The sequence below is a fragment of the Syzygium oleosum genome, unplaced genomic scaffold (genome assembly GCF_021117445.2).
Source record: "Syzygium oleosum isolate NSW1041296 unplaced genomic scaffold, Sole_v2.1 Sole_v2.48, whole genome shotgun sequence".
Lineage (NCBI taxonomy): Eukaryota > Viridiplantae > Streptophyta > Magnoliopsida > Myrtales > Myrtaceae > Syzygium > Syzygium oleosum.
In genome coordinates this window covers 1,334,506-1,350,902 of record NW_026607532.1, presented here as the reverse complement: position 1 = coordinate 1,350,902, position 16,397 = coordinate 1,334,506, and the positions used below count along the sequence as shown (strand labels likewise).

Sequence of the window (16,397 nt, the reverse complement as noted above, 5' to 3'; positions counted from 1 at the left end):
CCTGCAAATGAGAGGGGAGGAATGAGAGAGAATGAGATGAGAGGGCTCTGATTCCAACAAAGAAGCACGGTCTATTCACTAACTTTTTCTTCGATTGCGTACAAACCAGTGTCATAAAATGCATTTTGATATCAATTCGGTAGGCAAGAAAACGAAAATCGCAAGCCCATGAAAATGATGAAGTAGGGAGAAGGTGTCCCTGTTTCGTGAGGCTAACTGGCACGTGCATTGCCCGTGCCGCGAAACCGATCCCCGCCTTTCGTTCCTCACTCTCAGTCCGATGCCGAGCTCGTCAAAAGTGAGAGATCCTCCCCGTCCAGCTTCCCACTCCAAGTATCTCGCGCTCGCGCTCGCGCTTGCAGAGACTGAACTGGAAGGCGTGCGTTCTACAACCGCGCTCGCAGCTCGCGAAGGTCGCCGAGGACGAACCCTCAGCTCCGCCATCAGCTATGGCGGCCACCCTTTTCCTCTCTCCTCCCGCATTCGCGACCAAGTCGTGCTTTCTCGCTTCCTCCTCCTCCTCCCCAAGCGCGACGGGTTCCTCCGGAGCAACGGCGGAGAATCTCCCCACGAGAAGAAGCCCGGATTTCTCCGTCGCGATCGACCCCATTTCGCGGCCGAACGGTCCGGTCAAGATGCCCACGGCTCCGTGGATGCGGGGCCCGCTTCTCGTCCCGCCCCACGAGGTCCTGGACCTCTCGAGGCCCCGGAGCGGCAATAAAGGCTCGGAATTTAGGAAACCCGAGAGGTCGGATAGAGCTCTCGCCGACAGAGCGAGCGGCGTCAGAGGAAGCAAGGCGGTGCGGAAGATTGTGCAGAGCATTGAGAAGCTTGGAGGGAGGAGCGAGCCGGACAGAGCTGGGGACGAGTCGGGGGAGATCGAATTCGGGCTTTGTCTGGAGCCGTTGAAGGAGGAAGGAGTCAAGTCGGCTTCTGGAGGGAAAATGCCGTGGGTGAGGGAAGGCGAGAAGGTGGTGTTCAGGAGGGCGAAGGCGGAGAAGAAGGCGGCGGATGTGGCTGAACTGAGCCTCGAGAAGGAGTCGCTGGAGAGGCTGAGGAAGGAGGCTGCGAAGCTGAGGAAGTGGGTGAAGGTGAAGAAGATTGGAGTGTCTCAGGCCGTTGTGGATGAGATAAAGTGGACTTGGAGGAGGAATGAGCTCGCCATGGTGAAATTCGACGTCCCTCTGTGCCGCAACATGGACAGAGCTCAAGAAATCCTCGAGGTTTTTCCTCTTTTATTTTCCTCCTTGATGAGATTTCCTTGTCGTGTTATATTGTTTACGCAGGTGAAATTTCTGTGTTGTCCTTCGGTTATTCGGAATCCGAAGCTTGGAGCGTGAATTGTAAAATTTAAAGCTATTGTTACAATGGGGGATTGGAATATCTGAGCTTGTCCTCAATAATCCTGACTGCTTGCTTTTGCATGAGGTGGGACAACATGATGAGTCAAGAGTACATTCGTTGCTTTTTGAATCTTGATGGCCTCCTTGTGATTAGACATTGGCTCATTGAGATCAACTAACAAGGTGGTTATGGAATAAAAGATTCATGTGTTTTTGAATTTATAATTTGGTGTTGCTTTAGAAATTATATGGTCTGAGGCATTGTCTGGATATTTTGTCCTCTTTGAAAAGAAAGAGAGAAAAAAAGGGTCTAGATTACTCGCTCCCACTCTTCTCGTATGTCAGTCATTTCCTTACTGACGTGTCTCACTTCTTTGGCTGGACTTTTGGTGGAGTAATACATGAGCCATAACTGGGATGACACTGTTCAAATGAAATGAGATGCTCTGTTGAATTTGCTTATGCCTCTGTTTGATTTATGCTGGTATATAGTTTAGACTGTTATGATAGAAACCAAAATTTTTTAAAAAGTCTGAACCTCCTTTCTCATAGTTCCCATTATCTTATCTAGGTTATGTTTTCCAGTTATGTACGATGAAGTTTTTTTCTAGGGAAGCTTCTCATGGTTGATTCCTTGATTATTTCGTGTGAATAGATGAAGACTGGCGGCTTGGTTATTTGGAGGAAAAAAGACGCTCTTGTTTTATACAGGGGAATCCACTATCCCTATAAAGTCTTTCAGGAGAAGGAGCGCATCCCAGCTAATGGTCAAGAAAGACTTTCCTTTGTCCGCATGCAGTCTAACCCTAAACATGTCATATCTATAACACCGGTGAAAGATAATCAAGGTATTCTGGATGAGAAGATGAAAGGAGAGGATGGACAAAGGCAGTCTAGTGCCATCTCAATAGACTATAAAGCATGTTCTAAGTCAATCAATGGTTCACTGTATGAGAGGGAAACTGATAGATTACTGGATGGCTTGGGTCCTCGCTTTGTTGACTGGTGGATGCACAAGCCATTGCCCGTAGATGCTGATTTGCTTCCGGAAGTGGTACCTGGCTTCAGTCCCCCGCTAAGACTATGTCCTCCAAATGAACGGCCAAAGCTCACTGACGATGAATTGACGTTTTTAAGGAAGCTTGCTCACCCATTACCAACTCATTTTGTCCTTGGTATGAAAACTTCCTAGTAACTCTTTGTTTGTTTTTCCGGGAATAACTTTCAATATGGAACATCTTATATTGTTGTAAAGAGGATAGTTGATCCTTAGTTGGTCTTGTTTAATTGGTGAAAGCGAGAAGATCTGATTGAATATTCTTTCGTCTCGACTTGCTCACTACAAAATTTATATGATCATCTGAAATGTTAATAAGCGAGACGTATAGCAAAGGTCCTTCAAGAGCTTCTTCAGTTACTTTAAGCTGCTTGAACAGTTTAGGGTAAATGAATGTTCAGTTGATGCATGATCATAGTCATCCAGTAACATGCAATTTGCTAGATGCATTGTGCACCAGCATGAGGTGTCTGTGTTTGAGGTTCTCTGGTTGTTGTTGCATCATCATTTTGAAGGGAGAAACAGGAAATTGCAAGGGTTAGCTGCTGCGATTATGAAACTATGGGAGAAGAGTCTTATAGCCAAGATTGCGGTGAAGTGGGGTGTACCTAACACTAACAATGAGCAAATGGCATATGAGCTCAAGGTGAGTCATAATTAACTGTGCGTTCTGCTAAAATAAATGATAAGACATTTCCGGTCACATCTTAGAGAACATTGCAGGGTCTCACTGGAGGAATTCTGCTGCTACGAAACAAGTTTTACATTATACTATATAGAGGCAAGGACTTTCTTCCTCGAACACTTGCAAGTTCAATAGTGAAGAGGGAATCGGAGCGGAGAAAATGCCAAGTTATTGAGGAAGATGCAAGAATTAAGGCGTTTGAAAGATTAGCTATAGCAAATGAGCCATTGGCAAAGACTTGCTCCATGGGAACACTATCAGAATTCCTAAAAATCCAAACAGATTTTCAGGAGCAGATAAGAGGAGTGGGGGAGGTCAATGTCAGATTGGTGGCTGAAATAGAAAGATTAGAGAAGGAGCTGCGAAATGAGGAGCGCAGGCTTTTCATTGTAAGGTCCACAGCTATCGCCTTAATTCTCTTTGACATGCTTTTTGTGGTAACATGAATAGTGTGTGTGCAGCTTAAAAGTAAGATGCGCAAATCAGCAAAACAGCTGTCAAAGTTGAATTCTGGATGGAGACCTGCCACGGAGGACACAGACAAAGAGATGATGACAGAAGAGGAAAAAGAATGTTTGAGAAAGATAGGACTGAAAATGGACGGAAGTTTAGTGCTCGGTGAGAAAAAACATTTATTCGTGTGATCATCCGAGTTTCGCTCCTTCTTTTGCTCTGGGAATACCCTATTTGACCTCATTTATCGCGGAAAATGAAAAATGACTCAAGTTTGAATGTTATCACATGATACTGATAGTACTTCTGCAAATCTCTCATGGTTGGATTGATCTCTTGATTTGTCAAACAATCATGCCACCACAGCTAGGTCTTCTAATTCATTCATTTATTCATTAGAACTGAAAATGGAGGCAGAATCTCTGTAAGCAATGTTGATTAAAAGATCATCAGTTTCTTGGACTACTAATCTCTTCAGTCCTCTTAATTGTTTCATTCATATTGTCTTCAGGAAGGCGTGGTGTCTTTGATGGTGTTATCGAAGCAATGCATCAGCACTGGAAGCATAGAGAAGTGGTCAAGGTCATTTCTATGCAGAGGGCGTATCCACAGGTCATCTGTACTGCAAAACTGCTCGAAGCAGAAACTGGTGGGATTGTAGTTTCAGTTGACAAGCTGAAGGATGGCCATGGTATAATCATATACCGTGGCAAAAACTACAAACGTCCTGTAAGGTTGTCAACAGAGCATCTACTAACAAAAAGAAAAGCACTTCTGCGATCTCTTGAAATGCAGCGATTTGGTGTAAGTGAAGATCCACCTTTCTGAACCAACCATTTCATTTCTGGATTTATGTCATCATTTTCTTGGTGGCACGAATTTAGGAGCATCTATTAAGGTTGAAGCTTTTTTTTTTCTCAGTCGCTGAAGTTTTTTACAAATCAGAAGCAAAGGAAGGTCTCTGACTTGCAACTGAAACTGGTAAATGTTGAAGCGTTTGTAATGAAATAGTTTGCTCAATTCTTACGCTAGCATCATATTAAGGTCTAATAAAGCAACATTTTGACTTTCTTCAGCGTAGATGGGATTTATCTGGTTTAACTTCTTATAAGTGTAATTAATGGGATGCTTTCTGGACAAATTTATAGGCTGAACTAAAAGATCAGCTGGGACAATAAAGACAGAATATGATGAAGTTTGTAAATCATCATAGAAGGCATTTCTGTGATTTTCAGTGCACGAAATGCGCAATGATTCCTTTGTGGCATGAAATGAATTATGAAGGTTCTCATCCATCACTTTGGATTCCTTGTACAACCTGATTGCTTGACTTCTTTTGAGTGGAAGTGGAACTGAGGACAGCAGATTGCACAACTCCATGGTGCCTGATTTTTGTTACTTGGGACCTCCTACAGTAGAGGTCATTATATCCAGGTGAGCATGCAATGACAATGGTATGGCTCTAACATTTGCACTAACTTCCCATCTTTTTATTGGACATGCCATCTCAAGTGCACTTTTGGACTAATCAAAATCCGGAGGAAATTTCTCTTTAGCCTCCTAAATCATGGCTGGTTTGGCACCTAACACGCTAAACTAGAGGGACATTACCATATTCTGGTAGATTCACCATAAAGTGCCCGCAGCCCCTCCCCAGACAATTCACATTGCAACTTTTTGCTCTGAACTATTAATTTTATAGCCTTTGCCCCTCGAACCCATTAAGAATTAAGGGAAATTTCAGTGTAATGAATCTAATACTTTACTTTAGTAAAGTGTCATCTTTTCAATTTCTTGGTTGAAAGTAAGAGATGTTGTGCGGCGCTAGATATTCCTCAGTACATTGTTTTGAGTCCATGAATGATTCCTTCATGGAACTTAGAAAAAATCTAGTAATGTTCGGTGAAGAAGCTGTCTGAACAGACTTTCTAATGTTGGTTCTCTAAAATTCTTGTTATCTTGATTCCATTTGCTTTGATAGGTCTAATGACATTTTATCCTTGAAATTTTTTTTTCTATCTTGAAGTGTGGATGGGGAAGCAAGTGTAAGTGACTGAATAAAACTTAGAATCCTATTTACAACTACATCTCATTTCCCAATTTCTTGTGCTATGCTTTGCTCTATGTTAAATTGCATTCAGATCTATGCACGGCTCCGGACTTCAGGAATATGAAGGGCGCGCTTTTTGGATTAATCACCCGGGTTGGACCATTGGGTCTACCAGTATAGTGGAGCCTCTGAGCCTAGTGCTTCATTTGCCAGCAAATCTAGTAGAAGTCATTCACTCCCACTAACATAAGGGCGGTGGGAAGGTTGTGATCAAATGGCATTGAACGCTTCAGGTTTATCTTTGATTTACCCTTTTAACCATTCACAATACAGACACATACTGGTGCTTATTATATCTCCCACAACCACTAGAATCTCTCTTTTCTCTGTTCTTTTTCCTTCTTGGTGATTGTGGCATTGCTAAGTGAACTTGCTATCAATGACTAGACATCCTAATGTCAGTCAAGCTGTATAAACCGAGTTATTCAAATGGAATTACTAGCTTTCTCTAAATCCAACTGTTGAAATGTGTGTTGTTAAGATAATTGATACTATGAGTCTATGAGGCTATAGCCGCTGCATACTATGGTGAGGTGTTTTCTCCGTTTGAGGTAATGGCTTTTTGCATATTCATATGTAGAGAAACTCAGGTTAGTGACAAGTAATATTACTTCCTTTGTGTATCAGAATCAGGTGGATCTGTTTCATATCCCATCTCTCCATCAGAGTTCAAACGAATTATCCCAAGGCACCAGCAACGAGTCCTAAAGAAAAATCTGTGGTCATTAGAAAAATGAAACAGTGAACTGCTAAATTCCTCGTTTTTCTTCCACTAATAGTTTTTGCTGTTGGGAAAGACACTTTTGGCCAGTTTATAAGTATACTTTCAGGACATACGTGTAAACTTGGCAGTTTTGCATGCATATTGTTTCCGAATACAGTGCGTATGACTGGGTTTCCCTCTGTGTTGGGGCCTTTTCCTTCTGATTGCTTTGCTACTTTTGAGCGTTAACGATAACGATGATCCTTCAAAATGATTTGGTGCTTATGGTTAAAGATGACAGGACTGGGATAGGTGGTACTTGCAAGAGTTCAGGGTTTCCTTCCAAACATGATATTTCTAGTTTCACCCGAAGAAAATGTAAAAAGTTTCCTTCCAACATCTCGGTAACCTTCAAAATTGATGGATGCTCGTATAGATTGGTTTGGATGCATCACAAAAACTACGTGGTCTTGCAAAACTTGTAACATTAGCAATCTTATCAAAGTGAATTCTGACAGTAGCATTAGTTGGAATTTGTTACGTGATCTCTTTGATATGGCGAGGGCCGAGTGCCTCCGAATTATGTGGTCCAAGGGCCATTACACTTTCTTGGTCCATTTTTCATTCCTATTGTTAGTTCTCGTCTCGTCTTGAGAGGAATTTATCTAGAGAGGGGTCAATGGGCGGACAAGATCTGGAGTTGTTTCTGTTACGGTCGAGGCCACTTTGAACAGTTTGCTTCTTGTGAAGGTAAAAATGATGACAATTGCTCATGGGAGAGAATTTCATCGATTGTGTATTCAAAGAAGCAAAGTGATTGAAATGACATTTGCATGAGAATAAATGGGGTCGAAGCCATAGCTCCGGAGCTCTGGCCCTTAGGAGCAAAGGGGTTTCAAATCTTCCTGGCGGAAATAACGGTTGACAGTCGTATTCCGGTACGATGTGATGCATGTTGCTACTGGTTTCCTACCGACACATAGCTTTCTCCTCCTTGTGGCTCTTGCCCTTGGTGGCTCTTGCTATTGGTGAACGTCGATGACGAGGAGGTTCTTTCAAAATTTCTTGGCGGTACTGATGGAGAAGACAAGGAAGGCTTCGGTGGTATCGCCAAGAGTTCGAGGTTGCCTTCTAACATCTCTATCGCCTTTGAAATTGAGGGACGATCAGATGGCTTTGCTTGAATGCACCATATGCTCACGATGATCATCTTTCTCGCTATCTCTTCCTCCTCTTCTGTGGTAATCCCATCCAATTGTAGACCCTTGTCCGGGTCAAGATGCCTATATACCATGTCGGCGAAGTACATTTCGCTACCGTCCGGCTCTTGGTCATTGGAGTTATTCCTTGCGCCTATCATTCCCAGAACCAACATCCCATAGCTGTAAACGTCCGACTTGTGGGAGACTCCTCCAAAGTTCCTGGACATTACTTCCGGAGCGATGTATCCACATGTTCCTCTCGTGCCTAACATTGATACAATGCTCTCCTTCCCTTTGCACAGCTTAGCGAGGCCGAAATCTGAGATTTTCGGAGTGAAATCCTGGTCGAGTAAAATGTTCTGCGGTTTAATGTCAAGGTGCAAAATTCTTGTGCTGCACCCACGGTGCAGGTACTCGAGCCCTCGAGCGATGCCCATCGCAATTTGATACGAGATCTTCCATTCTAGGGGACAAGTAGTACTTGAACCTCCTTGACTAGGTAGAAACTTATCCAAAGACCCGTTTGGCATGTACTCGTATACCAAAGCTCTTTTCTTCTCTTGATAACAGAAACCCAGAAGAGCGACAATGTTGACGTGGGCAGTTCTGCTAATACTCATGACTTCATTGATGAATTCTTCTCCATTACCTTTGGACTCCTTAAGGATTTTCACTGCGATGAGCGGACCATCCTTTAGCTTTCCTTTATACACTGCACCAAAACCTCCTTGACCAAGTTTCTCTGAAAATGAGTTTGTCATTTTCTTCAGATCTATATATCGGTATCTTCTTGGAACAAGAGATCCATGGATTCCCATCAATATCTCAACATCTAGATCTTTCTCGCTCTTGAAGAGTGGAACCCTCCATGAGAAGATTCCCGTTTTAATCTTGAGGATGAAAATGATGGCAATTGCAGATATTGAAACACCAACTCCAGCTGTCCATTTCAACATTAAAATATATCAGCGATTTACCGCAGCCAGAGATACAAATTCAGTGATATCAAAGAGATGGGTTTACCTGCGACCGATATAAACCGCTTGGAGGATCCTGGAAAAGGAAAATCTATTATTTCCAGGGAAAACTATAGTTACAGGAATCTGATGCAATTTGTGTCTAAGAAATTTGGTGAAAATAAGAGGCATTGGCAACAGATAGGGACAACTGAATGGCAAATTCAATTTCTTGATAGTATAAAGACCCAATTGCTGTTGGATTGGTGCTCTTGATAGAAAATCTACTGGCTGTCTTACTTGTTAGTATTTTGCTTTGCAGTCTGAAGGTTTTTCCTGGATTAAGATAACTTACAAAAGGTTTGGTCACAGTAGAGTCTTCTCTGCTTTGTAGGCCTAAAACCATATTGATCATCTTATGACTTATGAGTGCAGTTTATTCTAACATTATAAATAAATCAAACAGTGAGAATGGACTTATGTATTTCGAACATCATTGAGCTTTTCAAAGTCCAGGCTTCCACTTCCAGTGGCCTAATGAATTTCTCAGCCGGAGATCAAACTAATGACCCAACGAAGAGTTAGAGCATGACATGCCTGAGCATGTATTGAGTAGGACTCATCTTGACAATAACACACAAAATTGCTAGACTTTGTATCCTGTCCGCACTGCCCACCTGAGTCAAGAGACTGTTGCAATCATCCCTCGCTGTCCACTGCAGACCAAAGCCTCATCAGGGGCTTGATATTACCTTTATGTTGGTCGGTGAGACTCTATCTGCTAAACTGCCGATTAATTCGCGGTCAGTACCACGCTCACATTGCACGCACCAACGTAGCCCATAATAGACGTGAGGTCGACACAAGCATAACTCGTCAAATCGCTAACTTTCCTCGTCAAAAAGTCATCGATCACGTTGGCGTCATTGATGGAGCAGTTAAACTGGCTGTTAACGGCCAGCAAAGCTTCAATTGGGCTTGCCTGGCAGCCGTACTACAGACTCAGGTTACTACTAGTCACGGTGTCCGTGGTGTAGGAGAAAGGGCTGATGATTTCTGGGTGGCACGTAGAAATATGTTGCGCAGATAGTGTTCCAAAAGCCTGTTCTAGCGAACTTCATCATTTGGGAGGTGTTAGCGACCCAAAGAACCCGATAAGCTCTGTTTGATATGGTGATCTGCACTGTCTTGCTAAGTAGCACCGACATGTAACATGCGACGCAACACGACACGACATGCTGACACGTCATTTCTCAAAAAATAGAGAATTCCGACATATTGGAACACGTTGTATATTAAATGTATGTTTTTATATATACGTGATAAATTATCATTTTTATGATTATTTCAATCAAATTAATTTGATTCAAATCCACAAATAAATAAATAATAAAAAAAGAGTGTCGGACGAGTGTTGGTGTCCGACATCAACATGGAGGCCTCCGGAGAGTGTCCGTGCTTCCTAACTGTCTTGTTGTCCTGACAAGTCAGCTCAAACTCAGGCAAGCTGCAGTGCGAGGTGCAGTTCAACCCCTAGAAGTCGTAAGTAATGTTTTGCAGGATGACACCGTATGATGTTGGAGCTAGGATCGGGATCCGGATTATGATAAAAAGCATCTGGAGAGATGCAAAAGGGGATGGTGATGGTGATGCATCTCTTTTGGGAGATGAAAATGGAAGCAGAGAAAATTAGTTTGGACTTGACACGGCCAAAAAGGAAGAGAAGGAAAGGTGATATGATTTCCAAGCTTGACTAGTAATCGATGATAGAAATTGGTGGATTTTGGTAAAGAGGGAAAGGAATCGTTCAAAAAGAATCTCGGTCTGAAAATTCTTAGATGCCGCTGCCGGTCAATTTGAATATGTGTGACTTGGTCTGACCTTGGTGTCTCTTTATCAAATTATAGACAAGTTTGAGTCTACCCTAAACTTTTTCTTGTGACGTCAAAAGCATAAACTTGTATCTATGTGACACATTCACCTTTCGTTAATATTTCATCAAATGATTTTCCAGCCAAAACGACATTTTTATTTCACTTGAGCCACTTGGCGCTATTCAACACCGTTTGCCTTTCGCCGTTCATGTAAGTGGATTTAATTACAACTGTGCTCTTTGACGGAACTTTGATGAAAGATAAATGTGTCACACAGGTACAAGTTTGAAAATTTTGGTGTCACGGAAAAACGTTCATGGTAAATGTGTCACGGTGGACATAGTTTGGAGTTTTTGGTGGTTTTTTTCCTTATTAAAAAGAAAGGGGATAAGTGTACCAAAAGTCCTAAAACTTATAATGAAAATGCGATTGAGTCCTAAGACTTTCAAAAATAACAATCAAGTCCTAAAACTTATTAAATTTGTGCAATCAAGTTTTTCCGTTAACTCCGTCCAACTTAGTCAACAAAAAAAAAACTAACATGGCTTTTTTTTTTTATTTTCTCTTTCCTACATGGCATTAACATTAGTAAAGCATAAGACTAAAAGGAAGGTGTCTTTGTCCAAATTCTAATTTTTTAGCCTAAATCTTAGATAAATTAGATTAAAAACATAAAAAAGGCTAATTTTTTTTTAGAAAAACACACAAAGAAAAGAAGAAAAAAAATGCACAAGTGAGGACCTATTGGCCTTCCCCTGTGAGGCACTACCGCCTCATCACCATCGAGAAAAATGGCTAGCGAGGGTCGTTGGCCCTCCCCTAGACTTAGCGCTCATCACCATCACGAAAAAAAAGGCTAATTTTTTTTTTTTTAGAAAAACACACAAAGAAAGGAAGAAAAAAGCCCACAAGTGAGGGCCTGTTGGCCTTCCCCTGTGAGGTGCTGCCGCCTCATCACCATCGCTAAAAATGGCTAGCAAGGGTCGTTGGCCCTCCCCTAGACTTGAGCCCTCACCCCAATGCCATCCATCCTCACCTAGATTTGTGTGAGGGTCACGACCCTCTCCTAGATATGGGCGGGAGCCATCGATCATCGCCAAGGACCCGGCAACCTCTGTCGGCCCTTTTTGGTAATGGGGCGACGGCCCACAGTTCTTTCTTTTTTTGTGTTTTTCTAAAGGGATATTTTAGCCTTTTAAAAAAAATCTAATTTAAGTGAGATTTGGGTTAAACAAAAAGAATGTAAACCAAAGCGACCTTGTTTTAGTCTTTTGATTAATGTGTTAGTGACGTTAACGTCACATAGGAAAGAGAAAATAATAATAAAGTCGTGTTAGTATTTTTCGTTAGTCAAGTTAGACTAAGTAAACAAAAGAACTTGATTGTATCAATTTGACAAATTGTATGACTTGACTACACTTTTTGAAAGTTTTATGACTCAATCACACTTTCGTGACAAATTTTATAACTTTTAATGCATTTATTTAAAAAGAAAAAGTGGCGTTCTGGATATTTTTGTAAAAATGGCATTCATGGTATATTTGTTGCATCAAGTTAGATCGGGTATTTACTACGATTTTGGTTATTTGAAATGACATAGTAAAGTGTCTCCTCAAATAGTTTATGAGTTGATAATTTGTGAAATAGTTTGAGAAATGCTATCCGAAATGTATTCTTCTTGATGGAGAGAATTACAAAGGTCCTAATATGTGAACCTGATTTATAAAATGAATTATGAAATGGTTTTGTGGCTGGTAGGGGAATTATGTATGGTTTTATTCTCTTGCCACTATGTGCTGAACTCGTTAAATGGTTGTGAGTATGCATCTTATTTTCAAGACGTACTGTTTAGGCTTAGCAACTGGCTTGTTGGGAACATATCCTTTGATGCTTTAAAGAAGACAAAATAATCAAATGCTACTAACGTGTGCATTTAATTATGTAGAATAGTTTGTAGATGCATAGACTAATATGTAGATGGAGCCTAGAACCGGGTGCATGAAGGCACGATAATGCTCTGCATCTACAGAAGAAGAACAAGATATTGGACGAGAAATATGTCTAAGGGTAGAAGAACCTTTGTGGAAGGTAAACAAGCTGTAGAATGAGGGTTTGTTAAAACTTGGATTGACCGGTAGATAGTGAACTTCATTGTAGAACATGAGGACGTTCATATGCCTAGTAGGACTAGTGTGTAGAAGGTGAACAGACGAAGAAGTGAGAAGCATGAAAAGTCTAAATGGAACCGAATGCAGCTTGGGAATAACAGATCAGTTAGTTTTGTGAAAGCATATTGGAAGGTTAGACAGACTACAGAAGCAGAGGACTCTATCTCCGCAAATACCCTATTTTGTCCTTAGACCGTCGTCTGATCATGCAGAACGCAAGTCTAATGATCACAGAAGGTACGCCAATGGCTTCTTTAACTCTAAGATATCTTCCATTGAATACTTTGAAGAATGGAGATCTATTTAAACTGATCAAAGGTGATAGTGAAGAGTGGTGAAAAATAAGAACTCTCATTCTCACTCTATCGCATCAATTTCTAGCTTTCACTTGTGCAAATTGGAGTGTTTTCTGATTGTAATTCTCTATTGAGGGCTGACTTCTTGTAATCAGGGAAAAGAGTGAGCTATAGTATTGTGAGAGGTGCTTGTGTTTAGAGAATCGTCTGTAGAGCTCTGTGTAGAAACGGCACTCTCTAAAAACTGTAAAATCTTGAAAATAACATAGTGGATTTCAGTATTGTTTGTGGCTATTAAAGCTGGGAGAATAGAGTAGGCCAACTGGAACATCGAACCACTATAATCCTATCTTACATTTTTTTTTTCCCTTAAACTCTTTAGTATCCGTTTGATAGAAAATACTGCTTACAAAAAACTTTTTTCCTCTACAATAGCACATTCCATACATCATTCTCGAAAAGGTTTTACTTTTACTAAACCAATCAATTCACCTCCACCCCCTCTTGGTTGTTGTGCTTAGTCATTTCACAGCTGATATAGGTGGAAACCTACGCCAACGGCAAATCTTGATAGGCATTGTCAAGGAGCGTTAAGCGTGGTCATAGTCAGACATTAACACTAAATTGATTGATGGATTGGACCACTGATTTTTGCTTTGATATTGTAATTGAATGAGTACTTCTAATTTGTATAAAGACTTGTTGAAGTGAGATAACTTATCTTTGATTTTGTAGATATATTATATACTAGATTTGAATAAATGTGTTTTTGATAATGTATAAAAATATGCATAATAAATACTTGATATGCTTAGAAGAGACTTGTAATACTCACTGAGTGGTGGTTTGCTTATACCATTCATCTCAATTCTTGTTTAGGTTCTACACCCACCAACAAATAGGAGGAGAGTGGGGATAAGGACACCACAAGTGTCATAACTTTTTTTTCGATCACTTAAGTGTCATAATTTCTAAAAAAACGTTCACTTGAGTGTCATAACTTTCAATCAATCACTTAATGCCAAAAATTTTTAAAAACGTTCATCTAAGTGCTAAAAATCCGACGTGGCATAGCACTTGTGATGAATATATAATAGAAGGTGCAAGGGCTGCCCCTCCTCAAAGTACCTCCAAGATGCATTACCGAAAATGTTGCTCTACATGAATTTTGCACGAGAAGCATACACAAGTAAAGACATTAGGTAGAAGAGCAAATAACCCTCCCCTGAAATCATAACAGCTCCGATTCATTCCTCAAACAAAGTATGATTCAATGGCTTTTATTTGGACCGAGTGCAAAGTGGTTTGTCTATTAGAATAGTCATAGTACCAACAACTCTGCTATAGTCATGTTTCACATACTTGAAAGGGACATTATTGGGAGGACTACTGGTATTTTCATTCTAGTCACTCAGCCAGATATTTGTTGAGCTAACCAGGGGATTTTTCATTGCCTTTCACTCTTGTTAGCCTACGATTTCCGAAGAAATTGACATTGCCCACATAAATTATGATAGAAGACGAGTCTAAATTAGATTGAATATGTAAAGCAAATAATTACAAATTAAATTGCAGAAAAACATACCTTTTGAACCAGGCTGCCCTGGAGGCCCTTCGGCAACAGAAGGCGCACATGTTGCCGACCCCGATGATCCATCCGCACAATAACAATTCGCCGTGTTCTTTGAGATGTCATAACCGCAGACACCTTTCGAATTAGCACACCCTTTACACGCTGCAGAATTCACGCCTAACCTGACCTCGAATCCTTGCTGCAATATATTCTCCATGCTCTCCGAGCCATTACCCAACTTGGGCAGTAGAGTCTGAGAGATGGGGATCACCACGCTCTTGAAGTGACTTCCTGTCTCTACAGGCCCGGGAGCCACACTACCGTTTGTCTTAGCAGTACCACTTATGGTGCACGAGAATTGTCTGGGAACATTCGGTGTTGACACATTCTGACAGCCGTAGATGAATGTGGAGTTGACGTAGCCGTTGACTATGCTGAAGAGCGCAGGGTCGAGAGTGGTGTTACTGAAGTCATGGGAGCAGATTCCGGTGGAGAGATCTTCCCGGGCGATTTGTAGGATCTCGGTGTCGGGCTTGACACCGAGAACCTTGTATTTGACATTGGATATCACGATAGTGGCAGTGTTATTCTCGCAAGCAAGTTCTAGCGCCGGGTAGCCGCAGCTGCTGGATCGGCTCCCACCCCAAAAAGGGTAGCCAACGCCTTGGATGTTCCCGCAGCTGAACAGGCTGCTGCAATTCGAGTACAAGGCATCGCTGCCCTGCGATTGAGTCGTATTGATCATCAAGACCAAAAACATGGCACATAACAGAAGAAGAAGACGTGTATTCATCCTGTTGGAAGACGGATTTCCTTGTTGTTTCGAGCAAACAGAAAGGCAGGCTCAAGAAACATGGGTTGTGAGCGATGATGAATCATTGAAGTGGAAGATGGGTTTGGAAGATCAAAACTCGCTCGGGAAGACTCGAAAAATGGGGAGTCTTTGTTGACTTATTACGTCGCTGGGCCTAATCTGTGACCGAGTGAAATGCTATAACTTGGGAAACTTCTCGTGGTCCTGACCACTAAATTGGAATTAAATGCTTTCTTTGTTTTTCAAAAAATAAATGATTAAAAAAATATTTTTTAAAAGGTAATTGCTTGTACTGATTGAAATAATTAATGAATAAAAATTATTTTATTGATCAATAACAATTTATGTCTAAAAATTTCCGTGGATAATGAAAATATATTTCTTTCTCTCGTTTTTGTAAACGATGCAAATGATCATTTTTAGAAAAAAAGTTTTTCAAATCATTTATATTTCGCAAAACAGACGGAGCTTAACTAATAAGCAAAGCCATTTCGCATGCTTGTGTCTGAACCGACATCAAGTAGTCACACCCAACCCCGCCCACCTAATCTATAAGGCAATGGAGCTTTTGTGCCCCTCTCTATTACTATAGAATATGGAGAACAGAGATGATCGATGAACGGGCTTAAGTCTAATCAGAAGGGGATAAATTTTGCCAAATTCATGATTGGGTCTATAAAGACATCACAAATGACCAAAAAAGTTGAAGGAAATTTCAATCTGAAAACAGACATTTCCCCTATTGCAGTCAAAGATGGAAGAGATTATGAAGGAAAGTTGAGCCGAATCGACGTGCATGTATTTCGCGAGATTAGCGGTGGGAAAGGGATCGGATGTTTCCACGTCTCATCGTGGTGCCCGATTTGTCTCGATTTCCGAAAGGTGAACAACAAGGAAAATTCAACTCTTGCATGTTTTTGGAAAATGAAGCGTGTTGACTCCTTTATTGATTGGCAGTGACGTTTACGTTGTGGTATGACAGTCGAGCTACCACAGTTGAACTATTTATGAAAGACGCGTTATGGCGACTTTTGTTGACTTCTGTTGCGAAACTATGCGAGGATGATCTTGGCTAATAGACAAGTAAGCCATAAATAAAGAACATAATTACAAACCGATGTGTCATGCAGTTACCATTCGTTTCACTGAAATGAAAACCATTT

At 41.2% G+C, this 16,397-nt stretch overlaps 2 protein-coding genes across 5 annotated transcripts; one reads left to right on the top strand and one right to left on the bottom strand.

The window, feature by feature from the left end:
- Nucleotides 1-131: 131 nt before the first annotated feature.
- On the top strand, nt 132-6,101 carry LOC115681359 (chloroplastic group IIA intron splicing facilitator CRS1, chloroplastic). 4 transcript variants are annotated; one of them, XR_008815497.1, is made up of 9 exons: nt 139-1,223; nt 1,999-2,518; nt 2,916-3,046; nt 3,124-3,474; nt 3,547-3,703; nt 4,050-4,342; nt 4,460-4,519; nt 4,687-4,972; nt 5,705-6,101. XR_008815497.1 is itself a non-coding variant. In XM_056306936.1 (8 exons), the coding sequence occupies exons 1-8, from the start codon at nt 450-452 to the stop codon at nt 4,714-4,716; spliced, it is 2,316 nt and encodes a 771-aa protein (XP_056162911.1). In that variant the 5' UTR covers nt 139-449; the 3' UTR covers nt 4,717-6,101. The 4 variants fall into 4 exon arrangements, 2 of the variants coding, with proteins under 2 accessions (XP_056162913.1, XP_056162911.1); XR_008815496.1 differs by having other exon boundaries at nt 5,680-6,101; XM_056306936.1 differs by having other exon boundaries at nt 4,687-6,101.
- A 595-nt stretch (nt 6,102-6,696) lies between these two features.
- Nucleotides 6,697-15,402, bottom strand: LOC115681358 (LEAF RUST 10 DISEASE-RESISTANCE LOCUS RECEPTOR-LIKE PROTEIN KINASE-like 2.4). The gene is made up of 3 exons (XM_030605275.2): nt 14,433-15,402; nt 8,577-8,606; nt 6,697-8,493 (listed from the first exon to the last, which is right to left on the bottom strand). Exons 1-3 carry the CDS (start codon nt 15,211-15,213, stop codon nt 7,310-7,312), a joined length of 1,995 nt encoding a protein of 664 aa, XP_030461135.2. The 5' UTR covers nt 15,214-15,402; the 3' UTR covers nt 6,697-7,309.
- Between the last annotated feature and the right edge of the window lie 995 nt (nt 15,403-16,397).